The sequence below is a fragment of the Oncorhynchus mykiss genome, chromosome 2 (assembly GCF_013265735.2).
Source record: "Oncorhynchus mykiss isolate Arlee chromosome 2, USDA_OmykA_1.1, whole genome shotgun sequence".
Classification (NCBI taxonomy): domain Eukaryota; kingdom Metazoa; phylum Chordata; class Actinopteri; order Salmoniformes; family Salmonidae; genus Oncorhynchus; species Oncorhynchus mykiss.
Genome location: NC_048566.1, coordinates 26,698,008 through 26,725,632, shown reverse-complemented (window position 1 = coordinate 26,725,632; position 27,625 = coordinate 26,698,008). Strand labels below are relative to the sequence as shown.

General features: G+C 45.4%; 1 protein-coding gene across 1 annotated transcript in view; it reads left to right on the top strand.

Moving 5' to 3' along the window:
• The window catches only part of lars2 (leucyl-tRNA synthetase 2, mitochondrial), a 42,803-nt gene that overhangs the window by 528 nt on the left and 14,650 nt on the right, over positions 1–27,625 (top strand). Inside the window, exons 2-13 of the mRNA XM_036943665.1 lie at positions 3,246–3,517; positions 6,500–6,631; positions 10,891–10,982; positions 11,134–11,194; positions 11,333–11,422; positions 11,963–12,106; positions 14,640–14,747; positions 15,642–15,801; positions 18,861–18,965; positions 19,845–19,960; positions 20,173–20,456; positions 27,243–27,341. Of these exons, the coding sequence (XP_036799560.1) occupies positions 3,257–3,517; positions 6,500–6,631; positions 10,891–10,982; positions 11,134–11,194; positions 11,333–11,422; positions 11,963–12,106; positions 14,640–14,747; positions 15,642–15,801; positions 18,861–18,965; positions 19,845–19,960; positions 20,173–20,456; positions 27,243–27,341 (1,652 nt within the window). The 5' untranslated portion in view covers positions 3,246–3,256. The remainder of the gene's footprint in view (positions 1–3,245; positions 3,518–6,499; positions 6,632–10,890; positions 10,983–11,133; positions 11,195–11,332; positions 11,423–11,962; positions 12,107–14,639; positions 14,748–15,641; positions 15,802–18,860; positions 18,966–19,844; positions 19,961–20,172; positions 20,457–27,242; positions 27,342–27,625) is intronic.

The window sequence follows — 27,625 nt, the reverse complement described above, 5'->3', positions numbered from 1 at the left end:
TACACACTCTCATATGCACAGACACAACCTTGTTTATGTCTCTTTCTCTATATCCCTCTCTGCTCTAGCTGGAGGATAGTGTGTTTGTGGCATTGCACTGATCTCCCATAGAGACCATAGAGTAGCTCGGCTACAGCAGAGCAGATGTCTCTATCTATGGTTTGAGTGGGTGTTTGAGGAGAATGAATGCTGCTGGCTGGTGAGCGAGTGACACTTGCTCTACATTCTGCAGACAATCATAATTTCACATTTTTCCATGTTATTGACTTGGTCGTGCATGAAAGATACTGACATATACTGTTTGCATGTAGTGATTTTGTGTGTGATTTGTTTGATATATATGGAGGTACTAAACATTTTGTTGAATTCTCAAAGATGGATAACTTATGTGAAACCAACTCATTCAAGTTATCCATATCAGTAGGCTTGCAGATTAATTGAGTGTATCAGTGTGTCAACTTCTGTATAGATATGGACGAGCTAACTACCACTAGGCTATAGGCTCTTTAGAGAAGTTCCCAGGGGGTCCCTTCATAGGCACACAGCTCAGGGATATAGTCTAGCATTCTGTATGTCTTCTATGGCAGTCTTGCAATGATGATTTAGTGACCAGGAAAATACCCTACTACTAGAGGCAGTTGTAGGTTGACACGTCTGACCCACTTAAATTACTAGATGGCCTTGACTTACAGTGGGGCAAAAAAGTATTTAGTCAGCCACCAATTGTGCAAGTTCTCCCACTTAAAAAGATGAGAGTCCTGTAATTTTCATCATAGGTACACTTCAACTAATGACAGACAAAATGAGAGAAAAAAATCCAGAAAATCACATTGTAGGATTTTTAATGAATTTATTTGCAGATTTTGGTGGAAAATAAGTATTTGGTCAATAACAAAAGTTTATCTCAATACTTTGTTATATACCCTTTGTTGGCAATAACAGAGGTCAAACGTTTTCTATGAGTCTTCAAGGTTTTCACACACTGTTGCTGGTATTTTGGCCCATTCCTCCATGCAGATCTCCTCTAGAGCAGTGATGTTTTGGGGCTGTTGCTGGGCAACACGGACTTTCAACTCCCTCCAAAGATTTTCTATGGGGTTGAGATCTGGAGACTGGCTAGGCCACTCCAGGACCTTGAAATGCTTCTTATGAAGCCACTCCTTCGTTGCCTGGGCGGTGTGTTTGGGATCATTGTCATGCTGAAAGACCCAGCCATGTTTCATCTTCAATGCCCTTGCTGATGGAAGGAGGTTTTCACTCAAAATCTCATGATACATGGCCCCATTCATTCTTTCCTTTACACTGATCAGTCGTCCTGGTCCCTTTGCAGAAAAACAGCCCCAAAGCATGATGTTTCCACCCCCATGCTTCACAGTGGGTATGGTGTTCTTTGGATGCAACTCAGCATTCTTTGTCCTCCAAACACGACGAGTTGAGTTTTTACCAAAAAGTTATGTTTTGGTTTCATCTGACCATATGACATTCTCCCAATCTTCTTCTGGATCATCCAAATGCTCTCTAGAAAACTTCAGACGGGCCTGGACATGTACTGGCTTAAGCAGGGGAACACGTCTGGCACTGCAGGATTTGAGTCCCCGGCGGCGTAGTGTGTTACTGATGGTAGGCTTTGTTACTTTGGTCCTAGCCCTCTGCAGGTCACTAGGTCCCCCCGTGTGGTTTTGGGATTTTTGCTCACCGTTCTTGTGATCATTTTGACCCCACGGGGTGAGATCTTGCGTGGAGCCCCAGATCGAGGGAGATTATCAGTGGTCTTGTATGTCTTCCATTTCCTAATAATTGCTCCCACAGTTGATTTCTTCAAACCAAGCTGCTTACCTATTGCAGATTCAGTCTTCCCAGCCTGGTGCAGGTCTACAATTTTGTTTCTGGTGTCCTTTGACAGCTCTTTGGTCTTGGCCATAGTGGAGTTTGGAGTGTGACTGTTTGAGGTTGTGGAAAGGTGTCTTTTATACTGATAACAAGTTCAAACAGGTGCCATTAATACAGGTAACGAGTGGAGGACAGAGGAGCCTCTTAAAGAAGAAATTACAGGTCTGTGAGAGCCAGAAATCCTGCTTGTTTGTAGGTGACCAAATACTTATTTTCCACCATAATTTGAAAATAAATTCATTAAAAATCCTACAATGTGATTTTCTGGATTTTTTCTCTCAATTATAATCGCATACTTTGAAGCTTCGACCCTATGGACCTATCTCTTCAGACCACTGCAATTTGACTTGTACACCATTGACATTTTATATTAAATAAAAATGTTAACATCTAATTACTACCACAATGATGACTGCCAGTCCACCCACCGTTGAATGTCAACTTAAATGGTCATGGCTATTCTGTTGTCTATATTTCTATGAGTTCAATAGGTTTTCTATGGAGGATTGACAGTATAATACAAAACAACTGATATTTCCATTCAAGTCAACATTCTCTGATGTGTGGACCTCCAACCATCTCTGTGGTACCATTTGAAAGTTTAAAATAGATTTTATACCCATTTTAGTAAATGTGTCAGCCAAAACATGACACCCACCCCTTTATCCAAGAGAATGTTTTCTCAACTGATAGCAGGCACAACACAAAAACCTAAGATGATGTAAAATAGGGTCTAAGCTACAACATATGTGAATATGAAAAAATATAAATAATACATATAAAATTACGAAAATCCCAGACATTATAAAATAGTTTGACAACCCTGTTTGTAAGCTTTTAAATTTGATCAACCTCGTGTATCTTTTACAGTGACGTAGACATGTATTTCTCATGGTATGATGGGGTATGCAAAATTACATACATTGAGGTGCAAAAATTCACTTTCTGAGCACTTCTACAATGGGCAAATATGTATGGAAGATATCGTTCAAATCAAAATGAGTGCTGTCAAAAAGGGATTGAATTCAAATGGATTTGCCCAATAATATCTTATCAGGTTACCTTGGCGACTGTGTGTGTGTGTGCCTTTTTTCAGCAAAGTTTTTGCCTTATGTAATCTGATGCCTTCAGGTGTTATTAAACATCTATTACTGTGTTAATGAACAGGTATTACTCAACAACTATTGTTAACCAGAATCAAACTCCAGGCTGTTATTTTCATCCTGTTCCTAGCAGCCTATTTTCCTTAAGAATGGGTACAAGCTGACTGAGGCTTTGGCTGCAGCTACTGTATGCTCTGCTGTCTTTTCTTGTGAGCAGAGCACTGACTAATAGAACTGTGTCCTGTTACCTAGGTAACAGAGCCATGCAGATGGCAGCGTACAGAGTGTCTCTCTGCCTTCGTGGCAGTGGCCTGTTCAGGTTGGGGTTGGGGCGACCCAGGTCCAGGGCTGACCGTGCCCCCCTGCCCCGCCTCCTCTCCCCCTGCCCCAGACACGGGGCTCGGACCCTGTTCAGTGAGACAGGGGTCTGGGACAGGAACTATAAAGCGGACACCAGACGCAGGGTGGAGCAGTGGTGGCACCCCCGTATCATGGAGCAGTGGCGGAGGGATACGCTGGAGGAGGTGAGTTGGCAGCAATTCTTAAGTTCTTTCTTTGCTTTCTGATGGCCCTTAGTAGAGGCTTCGGGGAAAGATTGTCAGATTCATATTTTAAAACACCCCTGGCTTTAGTTCCAATTATAATCTAGCCTAATATTCAACCATACTCTGGTAATTAAGCAGCATCCTTCAGAATAACCATAGTCGTCATGGGATATTAGTACCTGGGCCTATTGCTATGTTTATACACTCAGCAAAAAAAGAAACGGCCCTTTTTCAGGACACTGTCTTTCAAAGATAATTAGTAAAAATCCAAATAACTTCACAGATCTTCATTGTAAAGTGTTTAAACACGGTTTCTCATGCTTGTTCAATGAACCATAAACAATTAATGAACATGCACCTGTGGAACGGTCGTTAAGACACTAACAGCTTACAGATGTTAGGCAATTAAGGTCACAGTTATGAAAACTTAGGACACTAAAGAGGCCTTTCAACTGACTCTGAAAAACACAAAAAGAAAGATACCCAGGGTCCCTGCTCATCTGCGTGAACATGCCTTAGGCATGCTGTAAGGAGGTATGAGGACTGCAGATGTGGCAAGGGCAATAAATTGCAATGTCCGTACTGTGAGACGCCTAAGACAGCGCTACAGGGAGACAGGACGGAGTGTCAGACCACGTGTAACAACACCTGCACAGGATCGGTACATCCGAACATCACACCTGCGGGACAGGTACAGGATGGCAAACAACTGCCTGAGTTACACCAGGAACGCACAATCCCTCCATCAGTGCTCCGACTGTCCGCAATAGGCTGAGAGAGGCTGGACTGAGAGCTTGTAAGCCTGTTGTAAGGCAGGTCCTCACCAGACATCACTAGCAACAACGTCGCCTATGGGCACAAAGCCACCGTCGCTGGACCAGACAGGACGGGCAATAAGTGCTCTTCACTGACGATTTGCGGTTTTGTCTCACCAGGGGTGATGGTTGGATTTGCGTTTATCGTCGAAGGATTGAGCTTTACACCGAGGCTTGTACTCTGGAGCGGGATCGATTTGGAGGTGGAGGGTCCGTCATGGTCTGGGGTGGTGTGTCTCAGCATCATCGGACTGAGCTTGTTGTCGTTGCAGGCAATCTCAACGCTGTGCGTTACAGGGAAGACAACCTCCTCCTCATGTGGTACCCTTCCTGCTAGCTCAACCTGACATGACCCTCCAGAATGACAATGCCACCAGCCATACTGCTCGTTTTGTGCGTGATTTCCTGCAAGACAGGAATGTCAGTGTTCTGCCATGGCCAGCAAAGAACCCGGATCTCAATCGCATTGAGCACGTCTGGGACCTGTTGGATTGGAGGGTGAGGGATAGGGCCATTCCCCCCCAGAAATGTCCGGGAACTTGCATGTGCCTTGGTGGAAGAGTGGGGTAACATATCACATCAAGAACTGGCAAATCTGGTGCAGTCCATGAGGAGGAGATGCACTGCAGTACTTAATGCAGCTGGTGGCCACACCAGATACTGACTGTTGCTGTTGATTTTGACCCCCCCTTTGATCAGGGACACATTATTCCATTTATTTTAGTCACATGTCTGTGGAACTTGTTCAGTTTATGTCTGTTGTTGAATCTTATGTTCATACAAATATTTACACATGTTAAGTTTGCTGAAAATAAATGCAGTTGACAGTGAGAGGACATTTATTTGTTTGCTGAGTTTGTGTGTCTGTCTGGTTGAACCCTGTTTAGTGTTCCCTTTGGGAGGCCTTCTGGTTTGCGTAGACTCAACATTCATTAAATCATTCTCTTACTGTCTAATATTCTTGACTTATAGGCGTAATATGCTTAGTAATGAAGTAACCTATTCACAGTCTCCTGTTTGTCCGTCTGTTTTTGGTTACTGTTGTCACGACCATCAACAGTCCTCCAAGGCAAATAGTACTGTAGCTGACCCTGACATCCAATGTTGTCACGACATTGTTACAAACACACAATGCATCATGATTCAGCCCAGGCTTTCCACACAAAAAGTCTTCAGTCCATCAATGAGCTCCTTCAAGATAATTTGAGCCGTTGTTTAGTCAGTCTGCGCTCATTGAGTTATTCAGGCCCCTCTTGACCTTGGGTGATTCATTCAGAGTAAAGTCCCAAATGGCAACCTATTTCCTATTTTTTGCGCAGGTTGACATTTATTGTTATGAGTTTTGTCATGGAGGCAGAACTGAGCGATTGCCCCTTAGATAGGCCAGCTGCAAAGTCAAAATTGGCTATATTGTAAAAATGTATGAAAACAGAAATGTGCTTTTCAGTCTTAATGTAGGGTTAGGCATTAGGATTAGCCGTGTGGGTGAGGTAAGTGTTAAGATTAAGTTTGAAATCAGATTTTATGACTTTGTGTGGCTGTGCCAGCTAGTGACCACTATGCAGAGCTGCCTCCAGAACAAGATTCTTGACGAAATTGAGATTCTTGCACTACTTTTGACCATGGCCTGTAGGAGATAGGGTGCCATTTGGGAGGCAGACTGTGTGTAGTCCAGATTGATGGCAGAGTGAGGGGCTATCTGGCCTGGCTGGCCTTTCTCAAAGACACTGGGAATCTGTGCTGCCTCACACACTCTGGAAACCAGCTGCATCTGCACCCAGACATACAGACAGAATAATCCAGTAGCTAGGAGTGTAGTCTAGCACTGACCCAGGCTGTATAACCCATAGGGGCTTAACCACAAAATCCTCAAATCTGATTCTGAACCTAATCCTAACCCTAACCTCACCCACACTTCTAACCCTAAATGAAGACCAAAAAGCCCATTTTTGTTTTCAATCATTTTTATAACACATTAAGCTATACGACTGGTATTCCTACAGGTTAGTTGCGCTAATCACATGTTGCCAGACACAGATTTGTAGGGCTAGTTCCTGTCAAACATTTTGTATAATTATTGATTGCGAGGCTATCACAAGCCTCACGAAGTCTATTTCCCTGAGCATGTGTTTGTTGTATTCCCCAGAGTTCCCATAGGAAGAAGTTTTATGTCCTGTCTATGTTCCCGTACCCCTCCGGCCGTCTCCACATGGGCCATGTACGGGTCTACACAATCAGTGACACCATCGGACACTTCCAGAGGATGAGGGGCCACCAGGTAATAAGAATATATACCATTTAGCAGATTATTTCAGCCAAAGCGACTGGCCCTGATTAGTAGCTGGAGATACAACTGTGACAAGCTAAGCTGCCCATACTGGTAACTTTTATAATTTCTCCTTTCCACCCCTCTATGCATGTCTGTCTCTATGGCTCTCTGTCTGTCCTGTCTGTCCTGTCTGTCCTGTCTGTCCTGTCTGTCCTGTCTGTCTGTCTGTCTGTCTGTCTGTCTGTCTGTCTGTCTGTCTGTCTGTCTGTCTGTCTGGGCTGTCTGGGCTGTCTTGGCTGTCTCTCTGTCTCTCTGTCTCTCTGTCTCTCTGTCTCTCTGTATGTCTGTCTACAAACTGTACTGTCACGACTCCGCATGCACACAAACTGTACTGTCACGACTCCAGGTGAGTCATGTAGAAGCATACAGCTGTGAAGCACTTTGTGTGTAGTCCACAAGGTCACCGTCCGTTATCGCTCTCTTTACATCTTCTCTGAAATGGAAGCCCTGATTCATCGTCATTACGGCCTTGATGTTCTGTCTAGTCTGAATCACAGTTGGCATCTGTTCTGCAGGAGGTGTGTGTGTGGAGGCTGTTTAAACTGAGAGAGATGCTGCTCTGCCTTTGCCTTCTAACTCCGCTCTTAAAAGTGCAATCTGGGATCTGGGAATGAGTTCAATTGTCATTTCAAAAGACATTTCACCAGCCTCACACTGGTGGGGCTGCCAATTTTCTGAAAAAGGATTAGCATATTGTAGCTTTGAGAGTGCCCCCATTGTCCCTGGCCTTACGCTACACTTACCTAAGTGCTCTTAGCCACAAGACCACTTTTCAGTGGGACTACCTACGCATGGCACTTTACCAGACGGGATTACGGCATAAAAAGGTTTCATGTCAAAACAATGACTCTTTCAGTTGGTGAGTCCCTCTAAAACATCTGCCTTTAAGTGTTTCTGCAGGGAGGGAGGGAAGCTCCCACTATCCATTCTAAGGTGTTGATGACTCTCCTCATAGAAAAGTGTGAAAGATGTGTGCTGGTGTTTAAGAGATATGATGATCAGACCGTTGGTGTCCTACAAACCAGTGGTGACAAATGACTCCCCAGAGACACCATTCGGGACCAGGGACTGTCTGTCACTGTGTCCCCTAATGCATCCAGTCACCCATAGCTTGAAATGGTTACTAAATAATTCACTGTGACCCTCACTCATTTATCTCACTCTTTCTCTCTTTTCTTCTCTCTCTCTTTATCTCCCTCTCCCCTCCTCCCACTCTTCCTCTCTCTCTCCCCCCTCTCTTACCCTCCCTTCCTCTGTACTATATACTGTTCTAAACCATTACTCCAGCCATTCTTCTTTGTCACAATAACCCCCCCCCCCCCCCCCCCCCCCCCCCCCCCCCCCCGTTTGGTGTGTGTTGTGTTGTAGGCCCTCCTCTCTCAGGCTACGTCCCAAATGACACCAGATTCCCTTTATAGTGCATTATTTTTTTACCAGGGTTCACAGGGCTCTGGTCCAAAGTAGTGCACTATATAGGGAATAGGGTGCCATTTTGGATGAATCCCCAGGGTCTGATTTTAATGGAGCCTGACAAAGTGATGTCAGTGTTGTGTGAGTGTGGCACAACGGGCCTGTCATTGTTTTGAAGGCAGCAGGGTTTTGTTCCCTCCCACTCAGAGAGAGATGGCTACATTTCTGTCTTCATATGGATTTTCTTAGCAGGTAGGGTGTATCTGGGCTACCAGCAGTAAGGCTGTAATGCTGTCTTCCTAACCAATATTTTAGTTGTCGTATGGACCGTCATGGATTGACAGCTACATGCTGCTGCCCAAGGGGATATCTGTCTGTCAGAAAGATAATTCATTCACACACACACACACACACACACACACACACACACACACACACACACACACACACACACCAGAGAGAGAACAAGTTGTCTTCAACTAGTTCATTCGTTCAAGGAGATTACACTTGTAGAGACAAAATCCCTTCCCTGTAGCCTAGTTGTGGTGTGATGTTTAGTAAAATACCTTCACTGTAGCCTAGTTGTGGTGTGATGTTTAGTAAAATCCCTTCCCTGTAGCCTAGTTGTGGTGTGATGTTTAGTCAAATCCCTTCCCTGTAGCCTAGTTGTGGTGTGATGTTTAGTCAAATCCCTTCCCTGTAGCCTAGTTGTGGTGTGATGTTTAGTCAAATCCCTTCCCTGTAGCCTAGTTGTGGTGTGATGTTTAGTAAAATCCCTTCCCTGTAGCCTAGTTGTGGTGTGATGTTTAGTCAAATCCCTTCCCTGTAGCCTAGTTGTGGTGTGATGTTTAGTAAAATCCCTTCACTGTAGCCTAGTTGTGGTGTGATGTTTAGTAAAATCCCTTCCCTGTAGCCTAGTTGTGGTGTGATGTTTAGTAAAATCCCTTCCCTGTAGCCTAGTTGTGGTGTGATGTTTAGTAAAATCCCTTCCCTGTAGCCTAGTTGTGGTGTGATGTTTAATGGTTAGACTGCCTGTGGCTCTGCTCTGCTTTCAGCTTGCAGCTCATCTCTTCACAGATGGAACCAGAGCTTTTGGGATTTGTGTGTGGGTGGACACACATACACTTTAGCATAGCCATGCCAATGTGTTGCATGCCCAAAATCAGCCCAGTCCCCTGGGACTCCTGTCTGTCAGGCTGTCCTGTCTGTCAGGCTGTCCTAATATAAATCTACGTCCACTCTGTGGGCAGGTTTGTCTCTTAGCTCCTCCTCTATCTATAGGTTATCCATAAGTAGAATGTAGGCAGTACAGTTGTAGTGGGGGAGTTAGAGCCTTGACTTTGGCCCTGGGGTTGTTGTGGAGCATCGACTGTTAAAAAGGGATGATGGTTTGCCTCTGACATAGTCTCTTTGGGCTGATGTAACTTTGAGAAATGAACCGAGGCAGACAGCCTGTCCCTGTCCGTCAGGACTTCATCTCTTCTCGACAACAGATCAGCTAAAGGTCCTCCTCACTACATTAGATAATGGGCACATTTAAACTGATAAAACGGCATACTAACACGGCAAGCACATCTATTTTAATGACTTTAGGGACTTCTTTATATTTCTACATCTACAGGTACTCATTTCTCTATTCAATGTCTGTATATTTTACCTCGGCACGAAGGCGCTTACTTAGACTGATAACATCCAGCACTCGGCTTTACAAATTAGGCCCAGGCAGTTACCAAGGATACCGATTTGTCTGTAGCGTCAGACTCGTTAGTCGATACACACTCCCTCTCCACTCTCCTCTCTCTCTCTCTCTCTCTCTCTCTCTCTCTCTCTCTCCACTGCTCTTCCATTCTCTCTTCAGTAAGGGTTTGGGTGGAAGAAAAGTGAAGGATCAAGAAGGAATAGTGAAGGGTGAAAAGAGCTTATCAATTCTTAATAGTGTTGTGAGAAGCAGAGGGAAGGAGGGAGACACTGGTGTGAAGAAGTGGAAATAAGTGAGAAAACACATTATGAGGAGAGGGGTGAGAAGGGTGGGACTGACTGACTGACTGACTGACTGCAAGCACAAGCTGGAAGCCTGTATAAACCTCTGATCACATCTGTTAGTGCTGCAAAGTACAATGCCTTTCAACACAACATCCCCATACTAGTGTGAATGAAATATAGATGAAGATGATGATGATGCAAACAGAGAGGCCTTGGTTCCTATTACCATCCTCCATTTAACACATCCAATCAGACCAGCGCCGGTATGTTCCCTGTATAACTCACGTTACAACATTAGGCCTTTATGGGCCTGTGCACAGCCACTCTACATGCATTAGATGTTATGTTCCCTCACCTCTCTGCCTTACACTCTGGTTGGGTTTAACAGCTTCTACGTATATTACATGTCTTCTGGCATAGAACAGAGATTATGGATAATGAGACGGAAAAGGTTGACACTGTTGTGCATGTTTAAAGACGCATGCACGGCAGTAATACGGTTAAATGCTCTTGTACAGCCTTCGGGCCTTGTTGTTGATGTTCTTTACTAGGGATGTGCTAGAGCACTCTCAAACCGGCCTGTGTTAAAGGGATATACTGAAAAGTCAGGTATGATATGTTCACATATGGTATCTGTGCCGGTTTGTTGTCTGAAGCACAGCTATAGCTGTATTAGTAATTGCCCGGGCCTAAGGGGACAAATCAAGTATTTTAAATTTAATTGAACTGTTATCTTGTGTAACGTGTAAAACCCAATGGGCAGGGAAGAACAGCCAGGTGTGATATGTAACTGATTTCTGTATAACTGTTATTAGGTGCTAAACCCAATGGGCTGGGATGCTTTTGGACTCCCAGCAGAGAACGCTGCCATCGAGAGAGGCCTTGACCCGGAGGAATGGACTAAGAGGTACAATACAAGATATGACGCAAACACCTTTCTCTCACTCACTCACTCACTCACACACACACACACACACACACACACACACACACACACACACACACACACACACACACCCCCTAACATCCTCCTCTCCCCTGTCTGTCTCCGTCCCCAGTAATATCCAGTCCATGCGGGAGCAGCTCGACAGCCTAGGGCTCTGCTTTAATTGGGACAAGGTGAGTAATGGGAGGAGCTGAGCACCACCTCCAACCTTCCAGTGGTAGGCTCTGTGTGGGTGGATGACTCTCTTTTCTCTCGTGCGTTTGTGTATCAATCATCTTGTGGATCACTCTGCTTTCCTCTCCTCTGACCAGGAGGTGACCACCTGCCTACCAGACTACTACAGGTGGACCCAGTGGCTGTTTGTCAAGCTCTTCAAGGCAGGACTGGCCTATCAAAAAGAGGTAGATTCGGGGGCCTTGAGTTTGTCCAATCCTTGTCATAGGCTGTGTCTCAATAGTCCAAAGTGGTTTCCTCTCTTCATCTCCTTTCCATCTCTGCTGACGAGGAGATGACAACACTTTGAACTAATGTGATGCAGTCATGCCCCTGGTATTGTCATGGGCTGTGTGTAGAACTCCAGGGAGGCAGGATGAGGGAGACACACCCCAGGAGGATGACTCTCAGGCAGGCCACAGAGGCTCAGTGGCCTGGGGAACAGTCTTCAGTAACTATGGAGCCTCCTGTGGCTTTGTGAGGAAAACACATTTTGTGTAGTAGATTACAGACAATCGGAAAATCTGTGCTGTAGTGGAGAGGTCATGTAGTTTAATCAGATGCAAGGTATTTTGGCACTCGTATCAGTAGACATCTGTCTCTTTCTCTGATTCGATCAGCTCCTGTGATGTTGGCTTATGTCTGTCTTTGTTTTCTGTGTGTAGTTGTAGTAATTGTAATCTGTGTGTGTGTGTGTGTGTGTGTGTGTGTGTGTGTGTGTGTTCCAGGCGGTGGTGAACTGGGACCCTGTGGACCAGACGGTGTTGGCTGATGAGCAGGTGGATGACAACGGGCGCTCCTGGAGGTCTGGAGCTCTGGTGGAGCAGAAATTACTCAGGCAGTGGTTCATTAAGACCACCAACTACGCCAAGGTAGGTGTGTGTGTCTCGTGCGCATGGCGGGTGTGTTGGTGATAAGCCTGTCAGCAGCAATAAGGGTCAAAGGGCTTCCTATCACATCAATCTCGCCACCTGTGCCTTTTGGCATAATCTGATTGGCTGGCTACATTAGAGGCTGTGTGAGAATGGAAGGGGGGGAGACCCCTCTGATGTCAATCACTGCAGAAACCATGGCAGCAGCTTCAGCCCTGGCTGTGGAACAAACCTGGGCTCAAGTTGGATCTGTTTTCTTTCAAATACTTTAGCTGTGATTGAGTGATCTTACCTGGCACAATGGAACCATTGGAATAGTTCCAAAAGTGCAAACTGCAAAGCCCACCCATCTGGCATGTTAGACTGGGTCAATCAAATGCTCAGAGTATTTGAAAGAAAATAAATACTACTTGAACCCAGCCCTGGCTGTGTAATCAGCAGCCTGCTGAGAGTGTCATTCCCAGGCTGGCCTCGCCGTTCCTGGCCAGTCTGACTGATGAGAAACCCCCACATCTCCAGCAGCAGGGTCTCATAATCACTACCAGCCACTACCAGCTACGCTCTGGGTTGAAATAACCCTCTCTGGAGATTTATTCCACCCATGGGATGGACACACACACGCACACGCACGCACGCACACACACACACACACACACACACACACACACATACGCATGCGCACGCGCAGCTTGAACCTGGGCACATGGAGTGAGAATAACTGAAGGTGTGCTGATTCAAACCTCTCCAGATGAGGAATGGTTGGTACTGAGAGGCTCTGAGTGGAAGCCTTCCAAACCGGTCTGATTGGTGGACCAGAAGGTCAGGTTCCCTGTGCTGCTAGAGCCTTGATTCATAAGGGTTGATTGATTGTGTGTGTGCTGCTAACATTTCCAGTTTCCCCTGGTAAAGACATACACTAGTCACTCACACATTAACCAGTAGGCTTCAGCAGTATGACCCTGTCACTCCACTTTATCTCTGAGATTCACACACACACACACACACACACACACACACACATGATGAACACAGTTAATAATTACATTGACAATATATGTTTTCTTTTTCATGCATAATCACACACACTGATGGACTCACTCATTTCAACACATCACACTGTAGTGTCATGTAAATCAACACAAAGGCAGACTTTACCCATACATTCATCATTTTACACAGGCATACAAACATACACACTCTAGTAAGCTTTGCTAGATTGCTACATAGGCAGCCTCAGATATATTCACGTGCATGTGTCATCAAATCTTTCATGTATCCAAAAGATGCAGGGAAACACACTCACGGACATTGACACGAACACACACAAAACCTTAGCCATCCTCATTTTATTGATATAGAATTTTATAGCTTTGCTAGGTTGCCATGGAAACCCTTGGAATTGGCCCAGCCGTAGGCCTACGTCTCTGGTTAAACCCTCGGGTTTATGTGGCTCCAGTGATGTCGCTTCTTTTCTGGAGAGAAAAACACAGTTCAGTTTTTTCTCTTCTCATGGTTTGAGCAGAGTGCCACCTCACCTCCGTTCCCCTCAGCGGGTGTCTGTTCTTGGTGACATCGCTGTGACACCTCGAGGCGGGCAGGCTGTACGCTCACACTGGCGTTGTTGCTAGGCTGCTTGACTGACACAAAGACACCAGCATTTATGGCAGGACACCAATCTCTTTCTCACTCTCTCAGATTCTGTCTTTCATTCTCTCTCTCTCTCTCTCTCTCTCCATCCATCCATGCTTGAGAAGCAGTGAAATAACATACACACTGCAATTACAATCATCCTTATCGCCATTGTTAGTATTGGTTGTATTGCTGTTATTGGTGTTATTACAGTGTGTTGGGTAGAGATCTCAGAGGGTGGCTTGGTAATGGGTTGTGATAGTGGGGGAGAAGTATATTAAATTGGTGCTGTTGCCTTTTTATATTCTCCATTCAGATAGAAGAGGAACCCAGCTGGGGCTTTCTGGCCTGCTCCTTGTTGTTATGCATAGCTTCATTTTACAAATCTGTGTGTGTCTCTCTCTCTCTCTCTCTGTCTCTCTCTGTCTCTCTCTCTCTTCTCTCTTGTCTCTCTCTTCTCTCTCTCTGTTCTCTCTCTTCTCTCTTCTCTTCTCTCTTCTCTCTCTCTCTCTCTCTGTCTCTCTCTCTCTCTCTTCTCTCTTGTCTCTCTCTTCTCTCTCTCTGTTCTCTCTCTTCTCTCTTCTCTCTCTCTCTCTCTCATTATGAAACTGTTGAGTCATGAGCGATTTGCTTTGCGATAAACGCAAAAGTAGGGCATGTGAGGTCAGGATTTTTAAAATCCCTCTTTGACTACATGATGTGAGACAAGGTAGACTGTGGTATTGTGCCAGGAGATTGGCTGAGCTTTGGAAGAGCCTCTCAGGGTAAAGAGGACAAGTAAATGATGTGCTGATCTGGTACTTAAACTTAAACATCTGGCATTACAATATGATATAACATCTTTATGATTTATTTAGCATCAATATGATTTAACATTTTTTTATGGTGTATTTCTCTCTCCCAGCCCCTCCTGGACGCCCTGGCGGAGCTGCCAGAGTGGTACGGGGTCAAGGCCATGCAGGCCAACTGGATTGGAGACTGCAACGGCTGCTACTTCGACTTTCACCTCAAGGTTAGACTCACATCTTTCATCTGTTCCTTCTTGTCAGTCCATCCTGGTTTAGTTTAGACTACTTAGTCTTCCAGGTATAAACATTTGAAGGTATTCTAGGATTATCACTAGGATTAGCTCTGAGATTCTCCCCGGCTACATCATTCTCATTCAGCTAGCAGCACCAGTCGTCTCTCTGCAAGCAGCAATTTAATCAAACATAGTGACTGTGGGGCTGTGTGTTTATTTCCATTGAACTATCCAAATGCACTTTTAGAATGTTGAATAGAGTATTGGCATTCTAAAATGGTTTTGCTAAAAGCCTATTGTGATCTCCAGTCACCCCAGTCACAGAACTCCTTGCAACAGACGGAGGAAATGTATTAGGTTGATGCCTTCCTTCCTTATTAAAATTGTAATCAAATTTCTGGTAAAGGGGGGTTGTGTGTGTGTGTGTGTGTGTGTGTGTGTGTGTGTGTGTGTGTGTGTGTGTGTGTGTGTGTGTGTGTGTGTGTGTGTGTGTGAGGTTCTCATAAATCAGTCAGAACCAGGCAGAGTGGGGTAATTAAAAGTAGTGCCAGCGGTGGTTTTGTAAATGGGAAGCAGGAACCAGTCCCGTTACATCTTTAACATTGTCAAGGGTGTTCTGTACTAAATGACTGATTCTGTATTTTTGGTGCCAATTTAGTTTCTGTCAGGCGATAGCATGTTAACTGATTAACGTTAAAACATAATCCATTGCCAAATATTGCATACTACAGTGTTTGTTTTTTTTCCTTACCAACTAGTGGTGTGTTTCGTTTTTTAACTATCCTCCTTTACCCTGCTCAACAACTAAATGTAACCAAGTTACTGTCCTGTCATGTATTTATCCATAAACTGTGTGTGTGTCTCTCTATCCTTCCCTCCATGCAGGTGAATGGGGAGGAGACGGGGGAGACTCTAGCAGGCTACACCTCCAGCCCAGAGGCAGTGTTTGGGGCTGCCTACCTGTCCATTGTCCCCTCCCACAGACTGCTGCATGGTACCAGCCCCGTCCGCTCAGCCCTGGAGAGAGTCCTGCAGACAGGCAGAGGTAGGAAGGAACCACTGTCCAGACCTGGTAGTCTGAGGTCATTTTTTAAGTGCTGCTTTTATCCATAGTGGCTTACAGTAAATATTTAGTGTATTTAATGTGTGTGGCCCATTGTAACTCTCAATGGCACATTTTACTGAACAAAAATAGAAATGTAACATGCAACAATTTCAAAGATTTTACTAAGTTACAGTTCATGTAAGGAAATCAGTCAATTGAAATACATTTATTAGGCCTAATTTATGGATTTCACATGACTGGGAATACAGATATGCATCTCTTGGTCACAGATACCTTAAAAGAAATGGGCCTCACAAAGGGCCTCTCGATCACTTCATGGTATTTCTGTGCATGCAAATTGCTATCGATGAAATGCACTTATGTTAGCTTATTCCTGGCCATAACATAACCCCACCGTCACCATGGGGCACTCTGTTCACAATGTTGACATTCAGCAAACTGCTCGCCCACAGGACGCCATACACGTGGCCTAAGGCCGGTTCTCTAAAACATTTGAGGTGGCTTATGGTAGAGAAATGAACAATAAGTTCTCTGGCAACAGCTCTGGTGGACATCCCTGCAGTCAGCAGGCCAATTCCACGACCCCTCAACATTTGAAACATCTGTGGCATTGTGTTGTGTGACAAAACGGCACATTTTAGACTGGCCTTTTATTGTTCCCAGCACAAGGTGCACCTGTGTAATGATGATGACATTTAATCGGCTTCTTGATATGCCACACCTGTCAGGTGGATGGATTATCTTGACAAAGGAGAAATGCTCACTAACATGGATGTAAACAAATTTGTGCACAAAATTTGAGATAAATAAGCTTTTTGTGTGAATGGAAAATTTGTGTGTTATTTATTTCAGCTCATGAAACATGGAACCAACACTTCACATGTTGCGTTTATATTTTTGTTCAGTGTAGTATAGAGAAGTACTGGCTGTTAGTAGTCCATGTTGGATGTTGATGTTGAGTTTAGTGCTTGCTTACGCTAAGCTGAAACACAGTGCAACACAGGTATATCAATGTTTATTTTATGTCCAGATAGAGGTAGGTGTGTGTGTGTGTGTGTGTGTGTGTGTGTAGAGAAAGAGAAAGACAGTTGTGCATGGGTATACCCTCCAAGATATGTTACAGTTGAAGTCGGAAGTTTACATACACTTAGGTTGGAGTCATTAAAACTTATTTTTCAACCACTTCAAACATTTCTTCTTAACAAACTATAGTTTTGTCAAGTCAGTTAGGACTTCTACTTTGTGCATGACACAAGTCATTTTTCCAACAATTGTTTACAGACAGATTATTTCACTTATAAATCACTGTATCACAATTCCAGTGTGTCAGAAGTTTACATACACTAAGTTGACTGTGCCCTTAAACAGCTTGGAAAATTCCAGAAAATGATGTCATTGCTTTAGAAGCTTCTGATAGGCTAATTGACATCATTTGAGTCAATTGGAGGTGTACCTGTGGATGTATTTCAAGGCCTACCTCCAAACTCAGTGCCTCTTTGCTTGACATCATGGGAAAATCAAAAGAAATCAGCCAAGACCTCAGACAACAAATTGTAGACTTCCACAAGTCTGGTTCATCCTTGGGAGCAATTTCCTACCACGCTACCACTTTCATCTGTATAAACAATAGTACGCAAGTATAAACACCATGGGACCACACAGCCGTCATACCGCTCAGGAAGGAGACGCGTTCTGTCTCCTAAAGATGAATGTACTTTGGTGCGAAAAGTGCAAATCAATCCCAGAACAACAGCAAAGGACCTTGTGAAGATGCTGGAGGAAACGGGTACAAAAGTATCTATATCCACAGTAAAACGAGTCCTATATCGACATAACCTGAAAGGCTGCTCAGCAAGGAAGAAGCCACTGCTCTAAAACCTCCATAAAATAGCCAGACTACGGTTTGCAACTACACATGGAGACAAAGATTGTACTTTTTGGAGAAATGTCCTCTGGTCTGATGAAGCAAAAATGGAACTGTTTGGCCATAATGACCATCGTTATGTTTGGAGGAAAAAGGGGGAGGCTTGCAAGCTGAAGAACACCATCCCAACCGTGAAGCACGGGGGTGGCAGCATTATGTTGTGTGGGTGCTTTGCTGCAGGAGGGACTGGTGCACTTGACAATATAGTCGGCATCATGAGGCAGGAAAATGATGTGGACATATTGAAGCAACATCTCAAGACATCAGTCAGGAAGTTATAGCTTGGTCGCAAATGGGTCTTCCAAATGGACAATGACCCCAAGCATACTTCCAAAGTTATGACAAAATGGCTTAAGGATAAGAAAGTCAAGGTATTGGAGTGACCATCACAAAGCTCTGACCTCAATCCTATAGAAAATCTGTGGGCTGAGCTGAAAAATCGTGTTCGAGCAAGGAGGCCTACAAACCTGACTCAGTTACACCAGCTCTGTCAGGAGGAATGGGCCAAAATTCACCCAACTTATTGTGGGAAGCTTGTGGAAGGCTGCCCGAAACTTTTGACCTAATTTAAACAATTTTAAAGCAACGCTACCAAATACTAATTGAGTGTATGTAAACTTCTGACCCACTGAGAATGTGATGAAAGAAATTAAAGCTGAAATAAATCATTCTCTCTGCTGTTATTCTGATATTTCACATTCTTAAAGTAAAGTGGTGATCCAAAGACAGGGAATTTTTATTTGGATTAAGTGTCAGGAATTGTGAAAAACTGAGTTTAATGTATTTGGCTAAGGTGTATGTAAACTTCAGAATTCAACTGTATGTGTTGCTCTCCTGCTCTTCTCCTGTTGCCTCTGTGTGTTTTAATTGGGATTCCCCTGAATCGCTCTCTTTATCCATCTGTCTCACTCTCTCTCTTTCTCTCACTCCCCCACCTCTCTCACTCTCTTTCACTATCTATTGGCCCCTCTCTCTCTCTCTCTCGCTCTCTCTCCCTCTGTCATGCTGTCTCTCTCTTTCTCTCTCTCTTTATCTATTCTCTCTCTGATTGTTGATAATGAGGCACCAGGGGAGAAGCTCTCCCTTGCTGACTCCTGACCTTTGACCCCCCCAGACTGCCTGACAGAGGTCACCGCCCACAACCTATTTACCGGTCAGGAACTTCCTCTGGTGATCTCCAGCAAGCAGGAGTTTGAAGGTCATCTAGATACTGTCATAGGTACGTGGATGTGTGTGTGGGTTTGAACGTCCACATGGCTTGCACATACACTCATGTACTCACTGTGTATTATTGACCTCTGAGCTTTTGTTCTTGTGCTTTTATTCGTCTCTCTATTTTAACCCAATTTCAATCAATCAATTGTATTTATAAATCCCTTTTTACATCAGCCGATGTCACCTAGTGCTATACAGAAACCCAGCCTAAAACAGCAAGCAATGTAGAAGCACGGTGGCTAGGAAAATTTAATGAATCACATTTAGCCTTTCCCTGTGACCTGTACATGTTTGTAGATGCCACTGTGCCAGTGTGTCCTTGAGCCTGCAGTGTGTCTCTGTCATACACTGGGCGTTTCGCTGCTGTTGGAATGATGTAACCTTTAACTCTCTAGAAGGAGTTCCCTGCTTGGTGCTTTGGGTGTTTGTCTGACTCCACGAGTCCACAAAGAGGCAATACCCATGAGGAACTAGCCATAATCCAGCAACACACGGCCCCCTCTTTTTTTGTAGGCCCTTGGAGCAATTTCAACTCAGTCGGGGTCTCACATTACTGTTGAGAGTTAGAATAGTAGAATACACAAGGTGCGTTTTCGAAATGTGGTTGTGCATCAGCAGTCACTCAATTAGCCCATGTCGGCAAAAAAAATGTAGGTTGGTAAGTTAGTCTTGCGTCCAGCTATCTAAAGTTATATATAGTAAGCAAGGTTGAATTAACGACCGCGGTGGGGCTCATTGTTTATCAGTTATTATATTAAAAACTGCAAACATTTGCCTCCACTCTATTGCAAAATGTGTAGAACTGCAGGAAATTAGTGTTATAAAATGACATGGTGGTGTGCAAGTGTGTGTGACAAATGTATCATGTGTGTGTCCCTGGCAGGTATCCCTGACAGCCGTGTGGAGGATGCTTCTGTAGCCAGGGCTCTGGGTCTGAGCTGGAGCCCAGTCCTGAAGAGCCAGGAGGATGGAGGACACACACTGATCAACTCTGCTGAGGTGTGTCTGGACACACAGCAACACACACTGTTACTCTACACAACGTTACCAGTAAACCAGTATTTCACATTGTTTTATGGCTATTAATGGAAGAACCTTATTTATGGTTGAATGAAGTATCGGCAAATAGTTGAGTTTTGTTGAATTCACGTGTGTTTGAGCTTCTAAACTGTCATCCTGTTCTCTCTCCGCCCATCCCCCTCTTTGTGTAGTTCACGGGCCTCAGCAGGGAGGATGCTTTTGACTCCATCACCCAGAAGGCCAGAGAGAGAAAAGTGGGAGGCCACCTGACCAGCACCAAGCTCAGGGATTGGCTGATTTCCCGGCAGCGGTACTGGGGCACTCCCATCCCCATGGTGCATTGTGGGTTTTGTGGTCCTGTGGCAGTCCCTGAGGAGCAACTTCCAGTCACCCTCCCCAAACTACCGTCCCTCACGGGGAAGGGGGCATCCCCTCTGGAGCACGCTGATGACTGGATCAGCTGTACCTGTCCCAGGTGAGAACACACTGACACGGAGTGAGGTGTGAGAACACTTCAGTTGCATACCAAATGGCACTCTATTCCCTATGTAGGGCACTGCACTTAACCAGGACCCATCAGCCTGGGTCAGAATCTTATGCCATCCGGTCAAATGTTCAGTTTGAAAATGAATGCTGGTACTGTCAGTTGGATTGGAAGTTCATAGCTAGTTCACAAACATTAGTGATGGAGTTCACTTTATTCCACTTATATTAAAATCAAATCTTTTTTTCAAGGTCGCATATCTTTCTCAATGGTTAGTCAGCGACTCTCTCTCTCTTGCTCTTAGGTTCAGGCAATTATTTCCGATGCTTTCAGTTTTCTACTCAATCAGTTCCCCCTTTCTACCTGTACTAAGAGTCAGGATTAAGTGATTCAACCACTGTGTGTTGAGGATATGAATACGGGTTCGTTTTTAACACACAGGGACCAGGGTTATGTAATGAGTGACAGATGTCACCGTGGTTATATAAACCAGCTGTGGCCTACATGCCGGGCATGTCTATGCCCCACCACACACACACACACACACGGCACCGGGGTTATGTAATGAGTGACAGATGTCACCGTGGTTATATAAACCAGCTGAGGCCTACATGCCAGGCACGTCTATGCCCCCACCACACACGCGCACACACACACACACACACACACACACACACACACACACACACGGCACCGGGGTTATGTAATGAGTGACAGATGTCACCGTGGTTATATAAACCAGCTGAGGCCTACATGCCAGGCATGTCTATGCCCCCACCACACACAGACACAGAGACAGGCAGACGGTGACTGTCAATGAAATGTGTGAAAATGCTCCCTGCTGCTCGTTAAACGGCGGTTGCATCCCAGATGGCACCCTATTTCCTATATAGTGCACTACTATTGGCCAAGGCCCACCGCGCAAACCCAGCTTCTCATGACCAAGACCCTCACCAACATAGGATTTCTTCAGGGGAGATTGCTACTTGAAAAACATTATAGTTCCATGATTGGACATGGAATTGTGGTACAGTAACTAGGAAATGCTGTTTCAACAGCTCAGTCAGACAGTCATACAGAGAGAGAGATGTGGTCGTCTGGTCTCACGGCTCTATCCAGAGACGTTCTCCTCCTCTTCCTTGTCTCTCCATCTCTTGTTGATGGCGTCTGAGGAAATTCGCTCTCTCAACGATCATGTCCAATGAACCGTCGGGTGGAGTGTACAGAAGGTGTTTGATGAGAGATGGTGGGGGAGATGGAGTTTTATCTGTCTGTCTCGTCCTTGAGAAGTCATTTCCTCCACCGCTGATATTGTCTCTGCTCCCTGTCTGCCTACTGCTGTGAATTGGCCCCTCAGTTGAACCCTGTGTGTAATTAGTCCAGCTAGCTTGCTACACCAGGATAGTGTTTCCCATTTTGGCTTGCCTGGTGACATCACCAGGCAGTATAAGTTAATAGACCAATAACAAAGAGAGTTCCAAACCTCTCTGTCAATAGCAGCTAGTTATCATGTTACATATCCCTCCAATTAGGTCCCTCACTCCCATATGTCGTAGATACATTCTTCCTTGAGAAAAAAGCTTATTAATGCAAAACTATTACAGTAAGGAACTAAATTGTTCTTGCTTCTGATGCCACATCTGTTTGAGGGGATACTTCCCCAATCTGGCACACACACACCCGCAATGCAATTTCAGTTTAATTTTGCTATCTGGTTGGAATTGTAGCTCTGCTACTCTGTCATTCCTGAAATTGGCCTATATACAGCGGGACTGGACAGAACCATAGTCATAGATCGCACGTGTCCAGGCAATCACAGCCCCCCCAGGAGTCTGAAACTGTCTGTCTGTCAAATGACAATAATTTTTACCCTGAATGGTTGATCTGGAAAAGAGAGGGAAAACCACAGGAGAGCAGTGTACAGCCACATGGAATTCTTAGAATACTATAATGCCTCTTCTGTGTGTTTTTTAAAATGTATTTAGCTATTTTGTCATGAAAGGCTCTTTGCTATGATGGTGCATTTTGATCTCATGAAATGGCACCTGAGTATTAACCTGCTACACCTTAGCCTTGTTGCTAAGCAACCCCTCTGCCTTATTATTGTGTGTGTGTGTGTGTGTGTGTGTGTGTGTGTGTGTGTGTGTGGTTGGTTGGTTGGTTGGTTGGTTGTTAAGAGGGGTAATCTCACCTTCAGAGTAAAAGTGTGAGGGTGTGTTGCTTGTGTGTGACAACTTGTGCCTGTTTGTGCCATTAAAAACATTGTGCTACAGGGGACCAGGTATGGTGCTGTAGTGTTCTTCTCTAGTGTTGCTGATGGTCTTTCTGGCATGGGGATTCTGACTGGGTGCTGTACTGTTCTTCTCTAGTGTTGCTGATGGTCTTCCTGGCATGGTGATTCTGACTGGGTGCTGTAGTGTTCTTCTCTAGTGTTGCTGATGGTCTTCCTGGCATGGTGATTCTGACTGGGTGCTATACTGTTCTTCTCTAGTGTTGCTGATGGTCTTCCTGGCATGGTGATTCTGACTGGGTGCTGTAGTGTTCTTCTCTAGTGTTACTGATGGTCTTCCTGGCATGGTGATTCTGACTGGGTGCTGTAGTGTTCTTCTCTAGTGTTGCTGATGGTCTTCCTGGCATGGTGATTCTGACTGGGTGCTGTAGTGTTCTTCTCTAGTGTTGCTGATGGTCTTCCTGGCATGGTGATTCTGACTGGGTGCTGTAGTGTTCTTCTCTAGTGTTACTGATGGTCTTCCTGGCATGGTGATTCTGACTGGATGCTCTAGTGTTCTTCTCTAGTGTTGCTGATGGTCTTCCTGGCATGGTGATTCTGACTGGGTGCTGTACTGTTCATCTCTAGTGTTGCTGATGGTCTTTCTGGCATGGTGATTCTGACTGGGTGCTGTAGTGTTCTTCTCTAGTGTTGCTGATGGTCTTCCTGGCATGGTGATTCTGACTGGGTGCTATACTGTTCTTCTCTAGTGTTGCTGATGGTCTTCCTGGCATGGTGATTCTGACTGGGTGCTGTAGTGTTCTTCTCTAGTGTTGCTGATGGTCTTCCTGGCATGGTGATTCTGACTGGGTGCTCTAGTGTTCTTCTCTAGTGTTGCTGATGGTCTTCCTGGCATGGTGATTCTGACTGGGTGCTGTACTGTTCTTCTCTAGTGTTGCTGATGGTCTTCCTGGCATGGTGATTCTGACTGGGTGCTCTAGTGTTCTTCTCTAGTGTTGCTGATGCTCTTCCTGGCATGGTGATTCTGACTGGGTGCTGTACTGTTCTTCTCTAGTGTTGCTGATGGTCTTCCTAGCATGGTGATTCTGACTGGGTGCTGTAGTGTTCTTCTCTAGTGTTGCTGATGGTCTTCCTGGCATGGTGATTCTGACTGGGTGCTGTAGTGTTCTTCTCTAGTGTTGCTGATGGTCTTCCTGGCATGGTGATTCTGACTGGGTGCTGTACTGTTCTTCTCTAGTGTTGCTGATGGTCTTCCTGGCATGGTGATTCTGACTGGGTGCTCTAGTGTTCTTCTCTAGTGTTGCTGATGGTCTTCCTGGCATGGTGATTCTGACTGGGTGCTGTACTGTTCATCTCTAGTGTTGCTGATGGTCTTCCTGGCATGGTGATTCTGACTGGGTGCTGTAGTGTTCTTCTCTAGTGTTGCTGATGGTCTTCCTGGCATGGTGATTCTGACTGGGTGCTGTAGTGTTCTTCTCTAGTGTTGCTGATGGTCTTCCTGGCATGGTGATTCTGACTGGGTGCTGTACTGTTCTTCTCTAGTGTTGCTGATGGTCTTCCTGGCATGGTGATTCTGACTGGGTGCTCTAGTGTTCTTCTCTAGTGTTGCTGATGGTCTTCCTGGCATGGTGATTCTGACTGGGTGCTGTACTGTTCATCTCTAGTGTTGCTGATGGTCTTCCTGGCATGGTGATTCTGACTGGGTGCTGTGGTGTTCTTCTCTAGTGTTGCTGATGGTCTTCCTGGCATGGTGATTCTGACTGGGTGCTGTAGTGTTCTTCTCTAGTGTTGCTGATGGTCTTCCTGGCATGGTGATTCTGACTGGGTGCTGTAGTGTTCTTCTCTAGTGTTGCTGATGGTCTTCCTGGCATGGTGATTCTGACTGGGTGCTGTAGTGTTCTTCTCTAGTGTTGCTGATGGTCTTCCTGGCATGGTGATTCTGACTGGGTGCTGTAGTGTTCTTCTCTAGTGTTGCTGATGGTCTTCCTGGCATGGTGATTCTGACTGGGTGCTGTACTGTTCTTCTCTAGTGTTGCTGATGGTCTTCCTGGCATGGTGATTCTGACTGGGTGCTGTACTGTTCTTCTCTAGTGTTGCTGATGGTCTTCCTGGCATGGTGATTCTGACTGGGTGCTGTAGTGTTCTTCTCTAGTGTTGCTGATGGTCTTCCTGGCATGGTGATTCTGACTGGGTGCTGTAGTGTTCTTCTCTAGTGTTGCTGATGGTCTTCCTGGCATGGTGATTCTGACTGGGTGCTGTAGTGTTCTTCTCTAGTGTTGCTGATGGTCTTCCTGGCATGGTGATTCTGACTGGGTGCTGTACTGTTCATCTCTAGTGTTGCTGATGGTCTTCCTGGCATGGTGATTCTGACTGGGTGCTGTACTGTTCTTCTCTAGTGTTGCTGATGGTCTTCCTGGCATGGTGATTCTGACTGGGTGCTGTAGTGTTCTTCTCTAGTGTTGCTGATGGTCTTCCTGGCATGGTGATTCTGACTGGGTGCTGTACTGTTCTTCTCTAGTGTTGCTGATGGTCTTCCTGGCATGGTGATTCTGACTGGGTGCTGTACTGTTCTTCTCTAGTGTTGCTGATGGTCTTCCTGGCATGGGGATTCTGACTGGGTGCTGTAGTGTTCTTCTCTAGTGTTGCTGATGGTCTTCCTGGCATGGTGATTCTGACTGGGTGCTGTAGTGTTCTTCTCTAGTGTTGCTGATGGTCTTCCTGGCATGGTGATTCTGACTGGGTGCTGTAGTGTTCTTCTCTAGTGTTGCTGATGGTCTTCCTGGCATGGTGATTCTGACTGGGTGCTGTACTGTTCTTCTCTAGTGTTGCTGATGGTCTTCCTGGCATGGTGATTCTGACTGGGTGCTGTACTGTTCTTCTCTAGTGTTGCTGATGGTCTTCCTGGCATGGTGATTCTGACTGGGTGCTGTAGTGTTCTTCTCTAGTGTTGCTGATGGTCTTCCTGGCATGGTGATTCTGACTGGGTGCTGTACTGTTCTTCTCTAGTGTTGCTGATGGTCTTCCTGGCATGGTGATTCTGACTGGGTGCTGTAGTGTTCTTCTCTAGTGTTGCTGATGGTCTTCCTGGCATGGTGATTCTGACTGGGTGCTGTACTGTTCATCTCTAGTGTTGCTGATGGTCTTCCTGGCATGGTGATTCTGACTGGGTGCTGTACTGTTCTTCTCTAGTGTTGCTGATGGTCTTCCTGGCATGGTGATTCTGACTGGGTGCTGTAGTGTTCTTCTCTAGTGTTGCTGATGGTCTTCCTGGCATGGTGATTCTGACTGGGTGCTGTACTGTTCTTCTCTAGTGTTGCTGATGGTCTTCCTGGCATGGTGATTCTGACTGGGTGCTGTAGTGTTCTTCTCTAGTGTTGCTGATGGTCTTCCTGGCATGGGGATTCTGACTGGGTGCTGTAGTGTTCTTCTCTAGTGTTGCTGATGGTCTTCCTGGCATGGTGATTCTGACTGGGTGCTGTAGTGTTCTTCTCTAGTGTTGCTGATGGTCTTCCTGGCATGGTGATTCTGACTGGGTGCTGTAGTGTTCTTCTCTAGTGTTGCTGATGGTCTTCCTGGCATGGTGATTCTGACTGGGTGCTGTACTGTTCTTCTCTAGTGTTGCTGATGGTCTTCCTGGCATGGTGATTCTGACTGGGTGCTGTACTGTTCTTCTCTAGTGTTGCTGATGGTCTTCCTGGCATGGTGATTCTGACTGGGTGGTTCTATTCTATGGAGACTCATTAAACAGTGAGACACATTCACAGTTCCAGTGTGCATGTTGAAAGTAGGAACAAAAAATAGTAAAAATGTTTGTCACTCGCCTTTGCGAGTGTCCTGTTTTGCTCTCTCAGTGAGGCTGACAGATGAACAGTGTGTACAGAGAGCTCTGTTTGGATTGGATGAAAAGGGCCTGGGATGGCACTTCCAACAGACACACACACACCAAGCTGGCGCACACACACACACCCACCAAGCTGGCATGGTGCTGGCCGGTTCTGTGTCCCTCTGGCAGTGCTATTTAGTCAGGGCACAGGAGCAAGGATCTGATGGCTGTGTAGTGTAGTGGTTCCAGCCTCACTGTGGCATCTTCTACGGGACATGACCTCCACAGACAGATGGTTCCAGCTCACATTAGATACATACTACACAGGCCAGTCATCTGGACATTTTATGCCTACAAACTAAACTAACAAAACGAAACTAACAAAAGTAATTTCACAATAGAACAATGGGGTAGACGTTTATAATTTCTAAAAATGACTGCACTCTTACCTCTTTCATGTGTCACTACGAATAAGAAATGGTGATTCAAACCAGCTAGCTACTGTAGCTACATGACAAAATATCCCCTAAGACTTGAGCTGTGTCATATTCAATCATTATACTGTGTTTGACATTTGGAGTCATATCTCCCTCCAGCGGTATCTTCTTCCTGCAGAAATGAGGTTGAAGCGCTAACTGTTACATTTGATGCAGTGTTTAAATGCACTTTAAATAAAGTTTGTTCTGATTCTATTTGACCCCTCTCTCCTGTTGTGTCTTGTCAGGTGTAAAGGGCCGGCCAGAAGGGAGACCGACACCATGGACACGTTTGTGGACTCATCCTGGTACTATTTCAGATACACTGACCCCCACAACCAAGACAGGTGAGATACACTGATCCCCACAACCAAGACAGGTGAGATACACTGACCCCTACAACCAAGACAGGTGAGATACACTGACCCCCACAACCAAGACAGGTGAGATACACTGACCCCCACAACCAAGACAGGTGAGATACACTGACCCCCACAACCAAGACAGGTGAGATACACTGACCCCCACAATCAAGACAGGTGAGATACACTGACCCCCACAACCAAGACAGGTGAGATACACTGACCCCCACAACCAAGACAGGTGAGATACACTGACCCCTACAACCAAG